This window comes from Tympanuchus pallidicinctus, unplaced genomic scaffold (assembly GCF_026119805.1).
Source record: "Tympanuchus pallidicinctus isolate F22 unplaced genomic scaffold, pur_lepc_1.0 scaffold5, whole genome shotgun sequence".
Taxonomy (NCBI): domain Eukaryota; kingdom Metazoa; phylum Chordata; class Aves; order Galliformes; family Phasianidae; genus Tympanuchus; species Tympanuchus pallidicinctus.
Genome location: NW_026294769.1, coordinates 27,481,547 through 27,502,487, shown reverse-complemented (window position 1 = coordinate 27,502,487; position 20,941 = coordinate 27,481,547). Strand labels below are relative to the sequence as shown.

Genomic DNA, 20,941 nt, shown 5'->3' with positions numbered 1-20,941 from the left:
CCGGCCGCCTCGGAGCCGCCCATCCCTGTCCCCGCGACGGCCAGTGAAGTTACTGAGGTTGCTGGCCGAACTTCGGCCCGAAAGCGCCGGCTCTCGGGGTGGCGGACAGGGAGCTCCCGTCAGCGGCCCCCGCCGCGCCGCGTACGGCCGCCTCGCCCTCTAGCGGGGCAGAGCGGCGGCGCCGGCGGCTGGGCGTGCCTTCCCCGCTCCCTCACCCGCCCGCCCGCCGGGGGGACTGCGAGTCAGTCCGGGAGCCGAGCGGAGCGGGGCCGGCGGCGGCAGCGGGCGGGTGGGGAGGTGCCTGGATCGCAGTTCCCCTCGGGGGAGGCGGCCGGAGGGGACGGCGCGGGAGAGCGGAGCTGCCCGAGGAGCCGTCCGCACCGCTCTCTCCGTGCCTCCGCCGGCGAAGAGAGTCCGAGGGGAGCCGGGGGCCGCGGGGCAGCCAGCGGGGGTCCGGCTCCCCCTCCCAGCCGACGGGAGGGGGGCGAAGAGGGCCGTCTCCCACTTTGGCGAACACTTTGGCACTTTGCTGGACCCGGAGCAGGAAGGGGTGGAAATATGGGGAAAGTTGGAAGTTGCCTGGTGACTTTGGCCGGACTTTTGCTGGCGGCGGGAGCGCAGACGTTCACAGGTAAGGGGCCGCCTCGCCTGCACCGCGGCTCCGGAGCCGGCGGGGCTTCGCCTCGAGTTCTTTTTTCTCTCCGTCTTTCCGGCGGGGCTGATACTGGAGTTGGTGGGGGAGAGAGAGTCCCCGAGGGAGGCGGGCGGGATGCCGCGGCCGGGCCGAGCCCCAGCTCCCTGCCGCCGGCTGCCCGGAGTTCCCCATTGCCCCGTACGGGAGCGGAGGGGCTCCGCTGCCCCCGGTTCTGGGCGTGAGCAGCGATACTTTGCTCTCGGCGTGCAGACGGTTAACGGCGTGTTCGGACCCCCCTGGCTGCTCCCCGTCCTGTTTCCGTGCTGAGGAAACCCATACTTTTAGACGGGAATGTGGGTTGTGAAATAGTTCAGCGCTCTCCGTTGCAGGGAGTCACTTTGGGGCTTTCTGTTTTGCTTCTCGCACGAAGTTAGCGCGGCTAAGAGCAATAGGGGACATCTGGTGTCGGGCTTAGGCTCCGACCCGCTCGGTAGGCTCTGTGCGTCCTGTAGCCCGGCTGCCGAGCGTCGTGTTTGCAGAGCTCTGCGCTGCAGATACCGTGGGTGCTGCTAAACTTTGCTGAAAAACTACCAAATTCCGGTTTTATGTCAGGTTCCGCGAACGTTCTCTGTACGCGGCTGCGTTTCCTTTAGATTATCTTCGGTGTTATTACCGCGGATGAGAAAGAGGGTTCCTGAGCGGGAGGATGCTTTGCACCGAGGTGGTACAGAAGGATGATGAAAGCTTTCCCTAACACCCGTGCTAGGTTGAAGCTATGCTCCGCAACTGTTTATGAAGCTGAACTCATGCACATTAGCCCTATAACTCCTTGATATTGGGAATCTAGTGTCCAGGCTTCAAGGAAAGCTCTCGCTTCATTCTGATGAATCCCAAACTCACTGCTGCCCTGCACCAACTGTCAGGTTTCTTGCTTAAAGTTGGGCTGGAACAGCACTTCTGAAGTGACTTACGTATGTGGTACCCTGATGCTCTGCTACAGTCAGCACATAAGTGCCATTCATGTATTCACTTCCATAGCTGCACGCTGTGGCAGCAAACACACAGTGACAGAAAGCACAAATGGTTCAGTGGTGTCCTTAAGTGGATTTAAAGACCTGTGCATAGGCTTGTGGCAAAAGGGGCGATTCCACGGCTTCCAGTGCACTGACTGAGGGATGCTGCTATCCACGCACCTCAGTGGGGCTGTGGAGGATGTTACAAGGACAGGATCTGGTCTGCCCTCTCCCTGTGTGTGTGGATATGTACCTGTATGTGAAACACTGAATGGAAAGCATTAATGATGGGGCAGGTACCATTTGTTCCTTTTTTAGTATTGACTGTTGGCACTCCATTTTTGCACTTCCCCTTTTGAAGTCTGTGCCTGGGAGTCGGTTTTGCTTAGGAGGAAAAAAAATGCTGTTGCTTTTGTTGAAAGCGTGATGCATCAGTGTCATAGAAATTAAATCACACAAAATTCCTCTCTCGGTGCTTGCTGTCCCCAGTTGCTAATGGGAGTTATGTGAATAACCTCTAAAAATTTAAAAAACAGATGAAGCAATAAGAAAAGAAAACCAACTCGATGGCTGTTTGAAGCAAAGAATATCAGCGGGTGCATTACGAAGTCTATGGCATTTCTCATTCTGTTTTTGTTTTTACCTTTTCCTAAAGTAATTGATCTATTTGGCAGAGATTAGTTCTAATGTTACCTTCAGTCATTGTTTTATTTGCATTTCTTATTTAGAAAACAATCATACCGAGAGATCAGATCTTGGCTTTCTAAGGCCTGGAAGCTTTCAAGTAATCTTTGGAAAGCAGCTTAACAGTTAATAACAATGAGATTTTCTCTGAGTCCTTAACTAAGGAACTTAAAATTCTGCACTCATTGGTTCCAGAAGCAAATGGTTTCAAGAATTTGGATTCGAGATGTATTGCTGAAAACGTATTATATGGACAATGCTTATTTTAAGAAGTAGCTGGGGTCTTGCTGCAAAGCAAATTGCTTGTTCCTGAGAAACGCTTGCATACCTGGGTTGGCTGATTTCTGTTTATAGTTTTAGCGTAAATATGACAAAGTGAGGCCACGGGAGGGCTCACAGTGCAGAGTTCTTGGATCGTGTGATGTTGCTGTCACACAAAGTACCACCTGGCTGTGCGGTGCTCCTTCTCCTTGTCCCCCGTGGGTTCTGCAGCTTAGGGGGAGCGGTTCATCCCTGTAGGGGATCTGGGTCAAACCCAAAGATGTGGCAAGTGAGAAGGGACGTTGCGTGCCTAAATATTAGATCTTCCATAAAATGTAGAGTCTGGATGTAATGAGTTCTGTCAAACACCAGAATGGGTGGCTGAAATTGATGGCAGGGAGATGTGTAATAGAATGCAGAAACTGTGCTTTTATAAGGGCATCATTTTCGGGTGGATTTACATTTGCACACAGACTGAATTCTGAAATTGGAGCTTCTTGCTTATAACCCGACTGACCCACAGAGGCCTGTTATTAGAGCACACTGTTCTCTTTTGCTGCAGAAAGCAGCAAGGATGTTTATTATCACATTCATTTTATGGTACTTTTGCTGAAAGTTTTCCTTGTCTGAGAGGGAATGGGCCTGTTGCAGTGCTCAAGAGAGGGAGGTGGCATAGAAATGCTCCTGGGAGGCTCTTCCCAAGTAACTTTATGCCAGCACAGGAGGCAGCTGGGGAGGAGAATGAGAGGGAGAGAAGGTGCTGCACAGAACTGGAAACTGCTTCGGTTAGGGACTAGTATAGTTTTTATGTAGAGCACAGCAGTCCCCCAGCTGTTTCATGGAAGAAAAATACAAACCTTGTGCTCTAAATAGATGCCGTGCCTTCACGTTCATCTGTTTCAGTTTTGGGTGTAGGCACTCTTGAAAACAAGAATCACATTTTCCAAAAACAGACGTAAGGAAGAAATGTAACATGCTGAAACTTCCTGAACACCAGCATCGTCACAGTGCTCGCAAAGAGGGAGGATGGAAAGAAAGAAAGAAGAGAAATGAAGTCTCTCTAGGTCCAACCACAGCTGAAGGGAAGTTCCTGGCATTCAGAGAAATGTACAGAAAGTAAAAACTTTCTGCTGTAATTAACTTAAAGAGGTGTTTAGAGAGGTTTCTCAGAGTATTCAGGATCTGTGTCTAGAAGCATTTGATAGATACTCTGATTACTTTGCCAACAATGATCTCTACTCGTGTTGTTGTCTTATTTTAACACGTTCTGTGTTTGCTGGTGTTGTTTATTTCACCTGCTCTCCTCCTGTCTGGCAGTGGTTCCCATCCCTGTGCTGTCTGAGAGAAGAAACGCTGGTGAGGATGTGGCGATCTCAGTGCCTGGAGCAGCTGTCAGCCTAGCAGCGCATCTTCAGCTGAAGTGTTAGCATGGGCTTGGCCCTGTGAGAAGGGCGAGCTGTGAGAGAGGGCTTTCAGACCAAGGGCCTCACTGTCAGAGCATTGTGCTGCTCCCGTTTATGCAGGTGAATGATTCGATTTGTGCTCTTCACCCGAGACTAATTGCATTTAAAATGATCCTGCAAATTAGTGGAAGAATGTGAAGGAATCGGCTTCTAATAGGTCTTTATTTTTCAGACCTTTTTTTTTTTTGATGATTAGAAACAGATGAAATAAACGTTGCGTTTCCCTATAAATTGGGATGTACTCTGGAATTCTTCAAACAGAATGAGGGTCTGGACTTTGGGAGTGTCAAAAAAGAAGCTGGGTGGTGAATCTTGCTTTTTCTATTGTTCTACTGTCAAAAGTTAGTAAAGAAACTACACCAGAAATTAAAAATAAGACTTCCAGAAGATTACAAGGATGTAATAACATTGAAATATTCCTGTGATGTCTTCTTCAGCCTCACAACTTAGTCGTCATCAGAATCCATGAGGAAAATAAATTAGCATCCAGAAACAATATAGTAACATATAGCTTATGGAAAATAATCTATTTAGTGCTCTCAGAAGTGATGGATTGGCAGCTAGAGAGCAAATCACGAAAGGTGTCAGGGTAAAGCAAGTAAGCTTCTGGTCTCTGTCTCACTAAATCGCTTGGGTCTCATCTGAAGAAATGTGGAGTATGTTTTTCTCGCTCGTATGCTGAGTGGGTCATTGAGTTTGCCATATCGAGGGGGTTGCTGGTGGCCTGGGCACTTGTGCAGGTTGCTGCTGGGACATGGCTTCATTTTGTGTCATTGGGCTCAGCTGGTGGAGATAACAGGCAGAGACCTGTTGGAACACAGCGCTATTGTTGGGTTGGGACCTGAGAGCTGATCCTGAGTTTGTTGTGTTGCATTTTGATAGTGATTCTCTTGAGTGGTTCTGAAAATTTCACTGGGAGTAAATTGTTTATTATTGTACGAGTGCATCTGAATTACTTTGCTTCTGCTCTATTTTGGTAGGAAACATTGAAAAGATCCTCTTTATTTCATTTGATTTTGCTGATAATTTCCAAACGTGCATTTTTCATTTAATGTGTATTAAAAGGGATTTCAGGAAGCCAAAGACAATTTGGAACATGCCATAATAAATTTAGTAATAAACTTTTTAAAAAGAAATATTACTGTGCGGCTTTCTTCTCTTTCCTTCTCTGTGCTCACATATTTATTTCTGCTGTCGCAGCGTAGGAGCACTTCCTGAGTCTGCCTGCTGTGATCTGCTGCTGATCACTAGGTGTAGCTGCATGTCTAAATCCACTTTTCTAAGTGTAAAAAGAGGCAGGGCTGAAAGCTGGGCTTCGAACTTGGGAGGTCTGGGAATTTTTGTCCCCTTAAGAATTCTAATCTATTGGGTTGTTTGGTTTTGGTGTGGTTTTTTTTTTTTTTTTTTTTTTTTTTTTTTCCCCCAGTTTGCTTGTAACACAAATGAACTCTTTGTCGTGTGTAAAAACGCTGTTTTCAATATCGTTGTTAGCATTCAGTGGGTGAAAGCAGGCTGTAATAGAACAAACTGCATGGAGTTGCAGAGAAATTGGTAGTACTTTCCTAGCGGTTTATATGGAAGGATTATTGCTGCAGAGTTGTGATAAGGTTATATCGTAACCATCTTGATTGACCTGTAGATGCATTTTAAAGCAAAGCTGGAGTGTTGTGAGAGTATATAGCTTCTTAATGCGTTGTGAGGAGGCTTCTGCTCTGTTCAAAGTGATTAGTTTCAAAGATGATTTTGCTGTCGGTGGAATCCTGCACTGATTTTGTAAGAGTGTTTTGTAGCTGCTTAAGCCACATCACTTCCTTCAGTGTTACGAGGAGTTTAAGGAGGGTGAGTCCCCATACATGCTTTAAAAATGAAGGAATGATGTTTTTATGCCCACATTTCTGAGAGCAGTAACAACAAAAATAAAGGTGTTACACCTCTGACAAATACTTTCAGTAGCTGCGAGGAATAAGAAAGGAACGATTCAGCCGTTTCACTCAGCCTGACCCTTTGCCACTTAAGAAGCGATGGTGGCAAACGAAGTAATGACCGCGTTTGTTCAGATGAAAGCACGGGAGTGTTAGCAGGCGGGAGTGCTGAAGGCAGGTTGGAATTCGAGTGTTTGGGGAGGAAGGTGTGAAAGAGTGGAAGAGATGTATCTTGCTGGGAAGAGAAATGTCCTAGGAAAAGCTGAACTATCAAGGCAATTAAACTGCATTTGGAAATGCATGGAAAACATACATGGATTTATAATTATTCACATTTTTGTATTTTTGCCATCTTAGTTTTGAACACACTTGTCTCCTTATACATGCAAGGCTTAAATAGTTCTTCTGATGGCTTTATATAGCAATGGTTGATTATCTTTACACATACTATGAAGTGTAACTATGTTAATGACCTTCAGTTTTTCTTTTTCCATGTGGAATGGTGCAAAACCAACATTTCTCCCTTAAGCTTTTTTCTTTTTTTTTTTTTCCTCTCTTTTTCCCCTAGATATTTGTAGTCTGCCCTGATTTAGAGAGCAGTCGAGATCTCTCATGAAGAGACCCTTTCTTTTTTTGCTTTTTAATCTCCAAGTGTTATTGTAAATATCTTTTACAGTGCTACTTTGTTAATCACAAAAGATGTGATTTTGCTCCAGAATAACTAATAGATAATTACCTCTTTCATCACTGTAGCTCCTCCATCTTTTAGGGGAGTGAAAGAAAGCATCACATGCCTGTAAGAGCAGTGCTGCTTTTTCCACCCCCCAAGGTTTATATCACACTGGGTTTGGGAAACTTTTCAGAAGGATTGTGTGTTATTAGCTTGAATCTTAAGGGTAGCTCTGTTAGGTAAAATCATGCTTTTTATTTTTGCTGACAATATTGTAACGTAAGATTGAGGTGGATATTACAGGGGTTTCTGTGCACTTCCAAGTGGATGGGTAGTGGGCCAGTAACGCCTTAAGGCTTTGTAAAAGAGTTGTTCTTGCAGGTAAATGAATAGAGTGGCTTTTCACATCTCTTCTTCCTGTGAGTGTAGACTAGGCTGAGTAAATAACTCTTGTCCATGATGTGCATTTCTATACTTGTGTGTATGCTTATAATCTAAGCACTAGTTCATATGTTCACGTTTTAAAAAGTTGATGAGTTATTGCCCTTTAGTGAGCTATTGCATTTTTCATGGTGTACTGGAGCCGAGGGAAGTTTATTTTTTCCTTTTTCCTCCACACTTGAGGTTAACCAATCCCTTATCCGTGGCTTATTTGGCATTTCATGACCACAGAAATGGTCATCTGCATGTGTGTCTTAACATTTTGATTGCTAAGTCTATGTAGCTTCTGAGGGTATGTAGAAGATAACAGACCTCCAGTTTTGAAAAAGAATAGTACCAGATCCTATCTCAAGCAGAGCCTGAGATTTCCTAAACAGCTTCAGGTTGTCCTCCACCTACAAAGGGTCTCACCTGTGGTATTTCCAAGTTCATATTTTTTTCCAGGTTTAACATCTACTTCAGCTAAAAATCAAAAACAGACATGCAAATCAGCTTCCATCTCCAGGAACCGTGTTGTGCCCCAGATCTGACTGTCCTCGCTGTAGCTGTTTGGTACAGTTATTCTCTCTTCTTAAGGGATTAGTGAATTTGTTTTGTTTGAATAGGAGTCCATTATTATCTGTTCCCTCTTGCATTCTTCTAGTAAATAAAATCACTGCAAGAAGTCTAGGGCTTCCTAACAACTTCTCAGTCTGCTTGAAATATGCTCACATACTGGGTACAAACTTGCATGATTGAGGAAAAGTATCTGTCTCAAGGTTTAACTCTGTTTGCATATCCATATAGGACTGCATGTCATTTGTTCTAATGACTGTGATGTTTTTATCAAATGGTGTAATTCAGTATCAACAATGTCTGAGGATTATAATTTTTGGAATTTTTGGTATTTTGATAGTGTAAGATCTCTTTTCTTTCAGTGCTTTAAGATGTCTCATAAAATCTTACCAGGGAAATGATTTCCTCGCCCAGTGGAACTTTTTGAGCCTGGAAGTTTTTTCTATCTCCATGTTGGAATGATATAGTGGAACATGAAGTGTGCTGCTGGAGCACAGCATGCAGAAGACAGATGTAGATTTTAATTCCTGTTGTATTAGCCAGTTGCTTAGTGATCAGATCTTCTGCCTAGTGGGAAGCCTGAATTGAAGTATGTGCTCTGGCATTTCACTGTGATACAGGTATCTTATTAGTTAATCTTTTCTAATCTTTTTTTTTTTTTTTTTTTTGGGGGGGGGGGGGGGGTTGGTTAGTTTTGACCATTACTGAAGAGTCTTATTTATTTATTTATTTATGCTGATGTTTAAGAACCCCTACATTCTCTTTGGTAAACATTTTTACAGCATGAGCAGTGAAAGGGGAAGGTCAGATTGGATATCAAAAAAAGGTTCTTTGCCAGAGGGTGCTCAGGCACTGGAACAGGCTCCCCCAGGTAGTGGTCATGGCACCTTTGTGGAGCCAGAGTTGGACTCAGTGATCCCTCTGGGTCTCTTCCAGCTTGGGATGTTGTGTGATTCCATTTGGAGACCATTTATAGCAGCCACTGACCGCCACTTACAACTCTAGTCTTCCCCAAAAACTCGAGGGTGTACAGTGTTTAACTGTCACATATTTAGGAGATAAAGACAGTTGTGGACATTCACAGAAAGTGTAGTACTCAGTAGGGTAGTTCTTATGCTAATTGCTGAGAACTGCTATAGCCTTTTTTCCTTTCATGTTCCATTTTCTGAATTGTAGATGAACATTATTTTACAAAGCACCGCATACAATGTAATATAAGCTCTCTATATAACACATCACTTCAGCTGTTTTTCTTTTTAACTTCTGCAGAGGCAGCTATTCCTGAAGTAATTACACAGCTATGTAAGATCAATTGTTGTCCCAGTAATAATTTTAAGTCACCATGCAGCTGATGCCCTCTTTACTGTCATCAGATAGTCATCTTGACAGACATCTTGACATGACAGAGATGTCATCTTGATTCAGTCCTAGGTCAGAACTTCTCAAAGCACCTTTCTCTGCTGTGAGCACCTTCCTGAATATGAAAACAACCTGTTTGGGTTGGGTCTGTGATTGTTAAAAGAAACCAACAACACTAAACACAATTTAAGTTAATATTTATTTAAAAACCTCAGGGGTTGGAAATGAGATGGGAAGCCTGTACATTGCCCAGCACGACTATGTTCTGTTTATAGTGACAGCAAAGCACATGGGTTGAAGACCACACATCAAGCTCATGAGGTGTGTTTTATTTATTTTTACACTGAGAATTGTTGTTAGAATTTCCTACATACATCTAGCCTAGTTAAGGATTTATGTGAATTAGCCTAGCATTTTCTTTTCAGCATTTGGAAATGATTGCACTTTCTGAGTTTTATTTGCTTTCAGTGTTTGAGGAAAGAACACACCCTTTAGGACAAATATGCACTGAAATGGTGTAGGGCTCAGAAGCCCAAGAAAAGTTGAAATATATTCTTCACAAATAAAAAAAATCTGTGTTCCACAGCAGCAGTGCAGCAACAGCAGAAGTGGATTTTTTTTTTTTTTTTTAAAGTCTTGCAGAAACTTCAGAGCTGAAGCTTTCCTCTACAAACCCTTAACAGAAAGTCATTTTGTTCACTAGAACATTATTTCTTTGCATCCTGACTACTGGGGAATTGAATGTTACCCACGTTAGGAACTTCACACAGCTGCAGAAAAGAGGTTAAACGACACTGAAATTACCCCTTATAAATAATATTTCTCAGCTACCTCTGTTGTATATGCAGGTGTAGACAAACATAGGACTGTGTGTGTGGGTTGAAGCGATGGATCTGCTAGCAAACAGTGCACATTTCAGCCTTTTTCAACTGTACCACCCTCTGTCACATAGTGGGCTTGGAGTCTTGAATGTGGATAGGAGCTTGAGTTGGCAGTAGGGCTGAAGCCTTAGTTGTTGTATTTTTAAATGGAGAAGTTTAGAGTAAAGATGTGGCTCGGTGTTGTTGTGTCACCAGGGTGGCTTCAGTGGGAGTCAGTCTGTTTCAGCTGATGCGCACTCACTTTCTGTTTTTGACATGCCTTCTCTCATTTCTTACAGAAAAACATTTGGTCTTTGAACATCTAAATTCTTACCTCAGGAGTTACCTGTTTTGACTTGGTGAGGAATGGAAATTGAAGGCAGCTGTGTGCTTCTTCTTGTGTCAGGCAGGAGCTACTCGGGAGATTTGGGCACGCATTCAGTTGCATCATGGAAGCTTGCATTTTGAAAGCTATTGCTTGCCTGTCAGTTCTGTTGTGTTGCAAAATTTAAGTCAGTTTCTGAAGTGTAGCCCAAACTTGAAGAGTTTGTAATGAAAACTGTCCATATTTGTGAGTATCTCTATTTCAAAAATGAATGGAGACTCACAGCTTCCTCAATTGGTACACAGTAAATCTGCCTCAGTGAAGTAGCATCTGACAGACTTGTTCCCTTCAAATCCATGCTTATGGTGGGTGGATGGCAGGAGCTTTGGGAACCACTCACTGTAAGTGAGAAATCTCACATTTCCAGAACTGGCTGTGGTAGTCTTCACAGTCTGCAGAGTGCTGTGCTAGATTTACAGCCGTAAAAAGTTAATTCTGGCTTGTGTGACAGAAGATGTGCATTTACAGACTTTGTGAAGTGGAACTGCAGAAAAATCAGATCTGTATTCTAGAAACTGCCATTGAACAAATAGATGATATTCACCAGTAGCCCCATTCACATGATTTCAGTGCTTTGACTCTACGCAGTGGTCTAGCAATGAAAGAAAGAATTGGCCAATTACAGTAATCTGCTAGAGCTCTGTACTCTAGAATTTTGTGCAGAGAAAGAGGGAGGGCTCTTACCTTCTCTCAGTTCTGTCTAAAATTGCACTTTTAACACCATCCATTCTGCAGCAAATAACACACATATTTAACAAAGCTGTTAACCACAGGGCCACCTGTAAGGTTGTATTGCTCAGCTGCCACCTCTCACACCCTCTCTGCCTCCTTCTCCATTTTCTTGTCTGCCCCTCATCACCATGTTCCACACACCAGAAGGCACTGTGGCCTTTCTCTACCCCCTCTTCCCAGTTTGGAGATTAATATTCACATTTAGGTAAGGGCATATAACCTCAGAAGGGCTAAAATAGGGCTTCGGGACAGAATTTCTGACTGCCTGATTATTTTTTTTATACCAAGAATGTGTGATTTTTTTTTTTTTCCCTTTCTCCTGTGGCAGATTAGATCAAACTGGTCCCATGCATATATTGTGACACATGCCAGGAAAGCATGTGTTTATGTGTAAATAGTGTAAGTGAGCAGGGCTGAGGTTTTGCTTTGCTTTGCACTTTGCAGCTACAGCAGGCAGTGCATGTGGAGAATGAGGTACTGCAGCCAGATCTAGATTTCAGACCAGATGGACGTTATTCATAATAATATTTGGGTGTTAATGGTTTTTATTGGAGTGTGAAGTAAATTGTTGTCGTTCTTGTTCTTCAAGCTAAATAGAATCACTTGGCACTATTAGTGCTTTCACTGCTTATATAAACACAGGCTCAAAAATTGAAAATGAATGCAGTCAGTCTTGGTCATGCTGTAAATAATTCCCCAAAGCTTCTGAAGACGTAATAAGTACAGCTGGGCAGGTGTTGCACAAGTAGTGTGAATAGCCCAGTATCAGCATTTTGTAGGGCTGCAGCTACAGGGACATGGATAGCCTTCAGAAAAATTCATCTGCAACTCTTTTCCTTGTGGTTAAAGTGCCATTAAGTGTTACGTGAGATATCACATATCTTCTCTGAATCTTCTGTTTAGGCAGAGAGGAAAATGCAGAAACTTGTGTCACACAAATCTGCTTCCTTTCTTAACATATTCAGAATAAACATTGTATACAAACGTTTAGAAAAAATGTTGCCTCTTTATTCAACTCCTGCAATTAAATATTGTTATATTGATGCTTTGGCTTAATGTGTATTTCATACAATGTTGACAGGTTAATTTTGGCTGTTATTTTTATGTGCACTTCAAATGCATGTAAATGTGCATGAAACGTGCTTTGTGCGAGCTTGAAAATGGAGCAACAATAGTGTAAGTTCATATTTCTTTCTACCAGTTTAAATTGTGCTTTAAGATGAGCTTGAAAGTTCCTACTCAGTGTGGAATGTGCAATATATCGATGTGGTTCCTGTTGATGAAGGTTCGATATAGGAACAGGATGCCAGCCATGCTCACAGCTGCGTACAGCACAATGTGTGTGCTCTCCTGGGCAGATGCTGAAGAGGTTTATTAAAGCATACAAGTTGTTTCTTCATATTGGGAGTGAAAGATTCCTTCTTAATCCTCATATGGCTGCTGTCGCTGCTGGAGTGTTAATAGATAGTCTAATTTGTGAGCTAAATTACTAATTGTATTACGAGTCTAAACCTTATTAAGCCTTCTGTGTAGAATTAGATCACAAAGCTTTGGGAAACTGAATCCTGGTTGGGTTTGGTCTCCCCTCCTGAAAGACAGGGAAGCGTTCCTGGCTTCAGAGCTACAACTGAGCTCTGTCACTGCCTGCTCTGTCATTGACGGGGTCAGAAGTTGGAAGCGGGGAGGCTCTGAGGGTAGACCCTAAGTCTCAGTTACATGAAAGCAACACAGTTCTGTGGACAAATACAAACTCTTTATAATGTAAGTGGAGCGAGTTACCAAAGTTAGTTCCAAAGACATTCAGCCCACCCAGAGATGGGTAATCACTCAGCTGTGCTGTTGAGTGATGAGCACTTTCTCAGCTGTTGTGCTTTCAAGCTCAACTGGGTCACCTGAGGTGGCTCTTGTTCTTTGCTCTGTGTTTGCATGGAGTCAGCCTGCTAATGCAGCCCAGCTGGAGACGGAGCCCATTGCCTCCAGCAATGGATCAGTAATAAATAAACAAAGTGTGGCTTAATGGATTTTGACATCCCTTTCAATAAATTTTTATGTTGGTCTGTAAGCTTGTGAACTCTTGTGCCTTTGATGTAGGAATGTTGCACCCATGGCAATTCATGTTCTTTATGAGAAAATGTTCACATTTACTCAATATATTTTCCTGTATATACATGAGCTATGTTCCCAGTGGTATTAAGTTTTTCTCTGTGGTTCTGCACTCTAAACTGCTGTGAGGAACTCTTCTTCTTTTACCTCTGAAGTTACCGGAGACTTATATGTTCCTACCTTTATTCTGTACTGCTGTAAGCTAATGGCATTTGAGAAATATAGACAATAAATGAAAGTAACAGGATATATATTTTGTCCCATCATCTTTGTATTTTAAAGAGATTTTTCTAGGAAATGTATCACTAAATGTGACACAAATAGAATACATTAATACAAAGTTTAGTGTCTGTTCTGAAAGAAGAACCTTCAGGATGTTATCCACACTGCCTTATCACATCTCTGTGAGCAGAGCAGCCCAAAGCCCTGCTTAGAGGTAACTGCCTCCAGGTGTGGCTGTTGGGTAGGGGTCTGTACAGCTCCCACACTGATTATTGTGCTTACTGTTGTTTTTTAGTTTAGGTGGTTTTTTTTTTTTTTTTAGTTTTTTTTTTTTTTTTTTTGGTATGCTTTACCTGAATTTTCTTGCATTTTCTTACTCAAGCACAGTATATCTTGATACCAAATTAGCTGCTGTTTCTCGTTGGCTTAGTGTGTGTTCACACGATTGCCTACTTGTTGTCTCCTAATTTAACCTGAAACAGCATTAATAGCACACTAATGTTGCTGGGCAACACACCTGGGGCTGGGCTAGGCCTCTGGGTGAGATGGGGCCAGCACATGGGCCTGAATTAGGCTGGGGGTCATTCTGTACCACCTGACACCATGCAGAAGGGTATAAAGCTGTGGGCAGTTGAATGGTTCTGCTTGCTGCTTGGGGGCTGCTGTGCATCAATGTGTAGGGTAAGTTTTGTATTGCTGGTAGGGTATTTCATTGTGCCATGCATCGATAAATGGTGAGTAATCTTATTACAGCTATGTATATATGGTTATTGCTGCCTTTTAGTTTCCTTTTTGCCCGTGTGTCTTAGTAATTGGTATTTAACTCAACCCGTGAGTTCTGTTTTCTTCCCAGTTCTCTCCCTCATTCCACTCAGGGAGCATTGTGCGACAGCCATGTGATGCTGAGCTGCTGCTGGGTTGAACTACAACAGTGCCTTTTTGTACCCAACATGGGGTGGGTGATATTAGCACAGACTAGGTCTCTGTTGGAAATGCAGGGCCTTTGTGGAGTTTGGAGCAACTCTCCAACCTCAGGGCTGACTCCTTTGAGGCAATCAATTTCAGGTGTATCCGTACAAGTGAAAGCAAACTGTGGCTTGCACTCTACTGCTAGAGGGATTGAAAAAAAGCATGTTGGTGATACTGGTTATGGAATGTCACTTGGCTGCTCTCTTGACTCTATGTTTAAAACAAACAAGCTGGATTAAGTGGGTCACTCTTCTGTAATATATGTTAAGTAGTCTTGGTCATCTTCTTAGTCTGACCTTGGTTGGCTTTAGTTATTTTTGGGATGTCTTACACTGTCCCCACTCCCTGAAGGATAAGTGATAACTGCACACTCCTGTAGTTTTTTTCTTGGTTTTCATTTTGTGCAACAGGCCACGTTTTCAATGAATACAGGAGAAGCAAATAAGAAGAACCCCAATATTATGTCACATCACTAACAAGTACTGGTGTCCCTTACTGGGGGGTATTACAACATAAACCAGGGCCTTGAGTCTTGGTTTCTTCCTGTTGGTGGCAGTGACACAGAATATATAACAGCTTCCTCTGTAGTTGCTGACTAATGCAAGTAACTAAGTGACCTTAATTTGGAGAGTTTGTATGCTTGAGTGTACTGTTGTACTTTTCCTAGATATATGGAACAGAATATGGATCTCATGTCTTTGGATGGCATTGCTTCAGATTTTTATATTCTCTTTGATACTCCTTAAAGAATTTCAGATGCAAAGCCTTTTCTTCAAGGCACATTTGAAAATGACTAATGAGGTAATAATAATAATAAAAAAGCCTCCTCCATTAAACACCAAGTAAAGTCTGTGCCACTGTTTTTGGCCTTTCTGGGGCGAGGAGGGAAACAGGTTGGAGTAAGCAGCAGTGGGAAGAAAGTACTGTGGGTATTCAGCTTGGCAGTCTGGTAGTCATGAGAGTAACCATCTTCATCAGTATTCTTTGTGATGATTTTAGCTACTCAGTGACCTGAGTTAGATGCCCAATTTCAGAATATGGTTTTTGGTAGATACACCCTTCACTGAACTCTCAACACAAGCTGCTGGTGATGTTGAGGGGGTAGGACACTGCTGTAATGCTGTTAGAGCTGTAACAAAATCTGTCCTGAACTTGGTAACCATGCACCCAACTGGACGATGGTGGTGTCTGCAACCAGTCCACATTGCTTATCTTGATTAGGATGTTCTCATCTGTAGTAGAGATGCAAAGTCATGGCTTGAACCAGTGATTGAGCACCTGGTAGGAAGGCAGGGCCAACCCAGGGGAGCTCAGGTGCATGCAGTGCCTCTGAGCAACTGGAAAGGGTGGAGACAGGATCCACCCCTTCCCAGACTCCAATTAAGAGTTGGCAGTGGATGTGAGTGTATCTCCCTGGAGATCCCCACCTACCTGAGCCCTTCCAAGGGTAAGCAGATTTTTTCCTTTGTTTCTGAGCCAGTGGCTGCTGCGTTAAACATATCCTCACTTGCTGTAGCCTAGGATTTTACTATTCCTCTATCACTGCTGTGCTTTCCATTGCATTATAGCATTACACTATCTTTGTGTGTGGAGATGTAGATTTTAAGATCTCTTGGTGAACAAAAGTTGCTGTTAACTGCTCTTTTTACAGAGCATCTGCTGCAGTAAAGCTTGCTTCTTCTACCACCCCACTTCAGCATTTTTCCTTATGCTCCTTCCAGCAGCAGCCTATTTGCTTTGTGTGTCCCTTCCTTCAGGGTAGGAACAGTCCAATTCTGCCTGCTTTGATCTGCAGGACTTGGGAAGAGTAAATCAAAGAGCAAATTGCCTGTGTGCTTTTGGGTCATACTCATCCAGTGAGCCATGATTTAAGTCAGGAAGGAAGAGTTTGAATAACATGTGAGGTTGTTGTTTTTTTTTTTCCTCTTGTAAAAAAAGTTTTCAAACTCTGAGGAAGGGGGTGGGAGGACAGTTGTCAGATAATTACCTGCTTTACAATGCTAATGATGGGATGTATTACACATTAATAGGGGACTTTCTATTGCCACAGGTAGAATCTCCCAGTGGGAGTTAAAGAAAAATTCTGTTTCAGAAGTAGGGAGAGATGGAAAAAATGGCTGTCAGCTTGTGCGTGGCAGCTTGAGAGCTGGAATTGTTATTTGAAGCCAGGGGAGATGCATTTCAAACCTTTGGAAACTTCATCTGGAGGCCAGAGTGGAACTCGGAGGCCTGGTGGATCCCGTCCAGCTTGGGCTATGCTGTGTTTCTCAGGAGCCTGGGCTGGATTAGGCAGAAAATTGCTTCTAGAATTTTCCTGGGGTTACTACTCTGTTGTGTGAAATACAGGGACAATTTGTGCGTGGACAAGAGGCATTATAAAAGCATTGTGAAGTAAGAGCATTTCAAGGTACGTTTAGTTATTGTGCTTTTCTGCTTAGGCTTGCTTATGGTCTCTGTATTGCATTTGTATGGTGGGAGTTTGAGAGTTGGTGTTTATTTCTAGAGGAGGGAACGATTGTGTGCTTAGGATGGGAGGGAAAAAAAAAGGGAAAAAGCATAACTATGCAGTTGATATGTTAAATGAATTTTAAAGTTGGTGAGAAGAGGCATTCAGAGATGAGAATGCTTGGGGGGAGAAATGCAAGCGCGCTGGAGCCATTTCCCCTTGAGGGCTTAGGCAGGATTGAAGAGAAGTGGTGCATACTGAAGCCTTGTTTATAGTCTTTCACTTACTGTTAATAAAACAGGGATGTTCTAAAAGGTTTCCATAATTAAAATGCAGTCCTTGAGTGTAGTGTGTTTTGAGAATGGGCTAAAGGCCTGCTGCCTCTCTGACTGCTTAAATCACTACTTATGAAATACTGCAGTGGACTTAGTGTTTTGAAGTTGTTTTCAATCAGAATGATGTTAGAAATGTGGGGTATTGAATAAATGAAAACAGAACTTATGAGGAAGCTGATAAGTGTACAAATTGACTGATTAGTAACTAATTACCAGTACAGAGATTTTTTGCCTCCTGTTTTGTTGTTGTTGTTGGTTTTTTTTTTTTTTTTTGGCTGAATATTAATAAATCTGGCTTATTTCTGGGAAACAGCAAGTTATAATGGTCTTCCAGAAATTCATAACAAAAAAGCTAAGGAATTAGCATAATAAATAATTATTGCTTCCAGGGTTTTTATTGTTAAGATAATAAAATGTTAAAAAGCAAACCACTTGAGTAGAAAGTAATTGCACTGACAAGCACCACACAGTGAGCATTCACAATAAAATAAACCTTCCCTCAATGTCAACCTGATTTGCTATCCACATAAATGCTTCCTCACATTATGGAAATGTGCTTTTTCTATCAACGGAAAAGAATAAAACTCCAGGCATCTAATTAATCTTGTCTGACGTATGATTTCATACTCAGGTTAAAACACGAGGCAGGTAGATCTATTTTTTCCTCTCTCTTTGTGCATGACCACAGGCAAATCTCTCCATTAATGTCAAGCTGCATCTGCGTGTCTCCATCTCTGCCACATGTCAGTCATTAATGCATTAGTGTTGCCTGTATTGGATTCATATGCACCAGTTTTTCTGTCTGAGGGCCTTGTAAATAGGAAGCTGCAAGAGTTGTGAGCTGTACATCACAGGCATCTCACCTTGACCCTCTCTGTATGGGAAGAGGGACTCTAATGTATAGCAAGAGGATCGGATGTGGTACTTTGTAGTGGAATTTCCAAGTTAGCATGACCCAGTGGGGGAAGGAAACAAAACTTGGCTTTGGTACTTTCATTGATTCACAACGCTCTTGTTAAATTCAAAGAACTTTTAATAGTACCTAACTGTGCTACTGGTGGTGTTGTAGGCTTGCTGATGGCAGAACCACTTCGAGAAAATGCACAGACAAACAGAAAGTGTCTGCATTATGGGTGTTTTATTTTCTGAAATTCTGCTTAATGGTTTCTGCCAGAAGCAGCATGTGCCACTTGAAAATGTGGTGGCTTGACCTTGAATGCTAAAAACCTGTGCAACTCTGCTCTTTTTTTACATCTGTAGGTAGAACAAAGGATACTGTTAAGAACTTGAGTCCAAATAACAAAACCTTGGCTTGTTCTTGAAAATGAAAGTGGTAACCTCAAGGTACTGTAATTAAAATAAAGCTAGCAAACTGAAAAATTGTTTCATGAGCACAGTGCATGTATTAAAATATTTTCCTTTACAGTTTACATGCAGAATCCCAAGGGATTCAAATGGGAAGCAAATATTTTCTTACATGAAGTCCAAAAGTAAGAAGAATAATGTTTTTGTTTCATTGACTGAGTGCAAAACAGTCACAGGTAAAGGAGATCTGTAGTTTTGTTTTCTCTTGTTTTCAAAGTTATCTTCTAGGCTTTAACTTCTGTTTCTGAAGTTTGTCTCCTACTTCATACTGAGTTAGTAAAAGTTTGTCTCCTACTTCATACTGAGTTAGTGTCGTTTGTGACTGAAATTGTTCTTCTTTGTATCTTAAAGACAGGACTGGATCCTATTTGGAAGAAGTGTTGCACAGCAGCCCACAGTTGTAGTCACATAGCACTGTTATCTAGAAGCCCATTCTGTAAATCCCTTTGTAAAGGTGATGAAGAATCCTTATAAGAAGTGTACTGCATCAAGCAAAATGCTTACATATTTTACATAATCATGAAAGCTATTGGTTACATACTAATAGTATGACACCAGGAGAAGTCAACAGGCAAAACTGTAAATGAGAAATGTTCTCCAGAGGACAAGCAATGTTGCATATATGGCTGCTTTTTGTGTCGTCTGCCTTGTGTGGTACCTGCTTCTGAACAGTGACAGGTCTAAGCCTTGTCAGATGAATTAACTTTAAGCCCCAAAGGATTTATTTGTGATTGGCAACTCTTGGCAACTGTGGCTTTCACTTGTCATTGTGATGCTGCTTGGTTGAGGCTTGGTTTAATATAAGAGAATCATAATATTTGGAAAAGACCACTAAGATCACCCGGTCCAACTGTCAGCCCACACCCACCATACCCACCAGCCACATCCCTCAGTGCTGCACCTACACATTTCTTGAACACCTCCAGGGATGGTGACATCACCACCTGCCTGGGCTGCCTGTGCCACTGCTCAGATGCCCCTTTGGAGAAGAAATTTGTTTGTGACTGTTGGAACTGTCTTCTGGTAGCCCTAAAAGACAACCTTACTATATGAAGGTAGAAGCTAGAGCCAGGAAATTAACTATGTGTCCTGACTATGAGGTTCTTGCTGTCAGCTTTTCCCTTGGTGTTTCCTGGCAGTTTGCCTTTGAGAAGCAGAACTTCTCAAGAAGATGTGCAGTAACACAGCTTTACAGTCCACATTTGTAACTTTTTGCACCTTCAAGTCTGGCTGTTACTGCTCTTACAGTTTTTAAGAGCTTGTGAAATGTAGATGTGAAGTAGCAGAATGCCTTGCAGGTACAAGTCATGGAGGTACAAGCCGTAGATCTTGTTCAGAGATCAGTCACAGTGCTCTGCATTTCTGTGCTGCGATTTCTTTTCAGTTGCTTGTACGACAGATGAGTGTCGCAGAGCCATGCAGGCAGGCTGGAAGTTCTGCAGATCACTTGGCCCAGCCCCTGCTCAAAGCAGCGTTGACTTCAAAGCTGGGTCTAACTGCTTGGGGCTCAGTCTCTTCAGTTCTGAGCATCCGCAGCGATGGGAATCCGCAGCCTCTTTGGGTTCTGCAAGCTTGTAAAACAGGAGCTTTAAAAATGTCTGTTTTGCTAGGTTAGTACTTCTGTAGAGGAGAAAAAAGTTATCAAAGAAGAAATATTCCAGAGTATATTAAAACTTAAAAAGTGGGAGCTCAAGAATTTTTTGTTAAGGCTTCTGAATGCATGTTGTTTGAAAAATGTCTCCCTGGTTCTTCTAAATACCCCTCTATTGTGTTGACAAATACTTTTCAGTGCTGAGAATGTTAACTTCTGTTGCTTTCCGTCTGGCTTTGAATGAAGTGTTCATACTGAACAGTATGAATGTGACCTTACTAGTAGCTGCTTCAAATGGGTGCTGTTTTTCAAATAAAGTAACCTGTAACATGTAACATATTAGACATTCCAGAAGACATTCTAATTTGATTTTAAAAGTCACATGGCTTAAAAGCGTGCACTTATGATTTTCATAGCAGAAATGTTCCTTGCATGGTGCCAGCATTTTCATCTAATATTGGAGAACGCTGGAACTCTCTCTGGAGAAGACTTTTTTTTTTTTTTTTTCTCCGTTTAAAAACTCAATAAAGACAAAACATGCTGATATTAAACAAAACAAATTGCCAAACCTCTAAAAGGAGCAAAAAAAAAAAAGTATTTAAAATTTCCCACAGAGGGAAATTAGTTGAGGAGTAAGAACAGATTTTTAAGTGCTCTGTCCCTGGTAATGCTGGCAGGGGAAGAAATGATGTTACTTGTAACTTTTAGACTCTGTGGGGAATTTGACAATGCTAGGAGGAAGAAGTGATGCCTCCGAAAGTCTGTGATAAGGGACAACAGACACAAATATGTTTTCCTGTTGCAGAGGAGCAAGAAATTATCTAAATAGCTTTTTTTTTTTTTTTTTTTTTTTTTTCTTTCTTGCTTTAATTTAACTGTAGGTGAATTTAACCTTGACTGAATGTTATTTGTCCTTAGCACTGTAGAAATC

The 20,941-nt window shown here is 42.4% G+C and overlaps 1 protein-coding gene across 9 annotated transcripts in view; it reads left to right on the top strand.

Annotated features, from left to right (window-relative positions):
• The first annotated feature begins 226 nt into the window (after positions 1 to 226).
• The window catches only part of PTPRM (protein tyrosine phosphatase receptor type M), a 451,026-nt gene continuing 430,311 nt past the window's right edge, over positions 227 to 20,941 (top strand). For 8 of the 9 annotated variants that reach the window (XM_052703744.1, XM_052703741.1, XM_052703740.1 and 5 more), the window contains exon 1: positions 227 to 631. In XM_052703744.1, coding sequence (XP_052559704.1) covers positions 559 to 631 — 73 coding nt within the window. In that variant the 5' untranslated portion in view covers positions 227 to 558. The remainder of the gene's footprint in view (positions 632 to 20,941) is intronic. The other variant, XM_052703733.1, reaches the window with a different exon arrangement.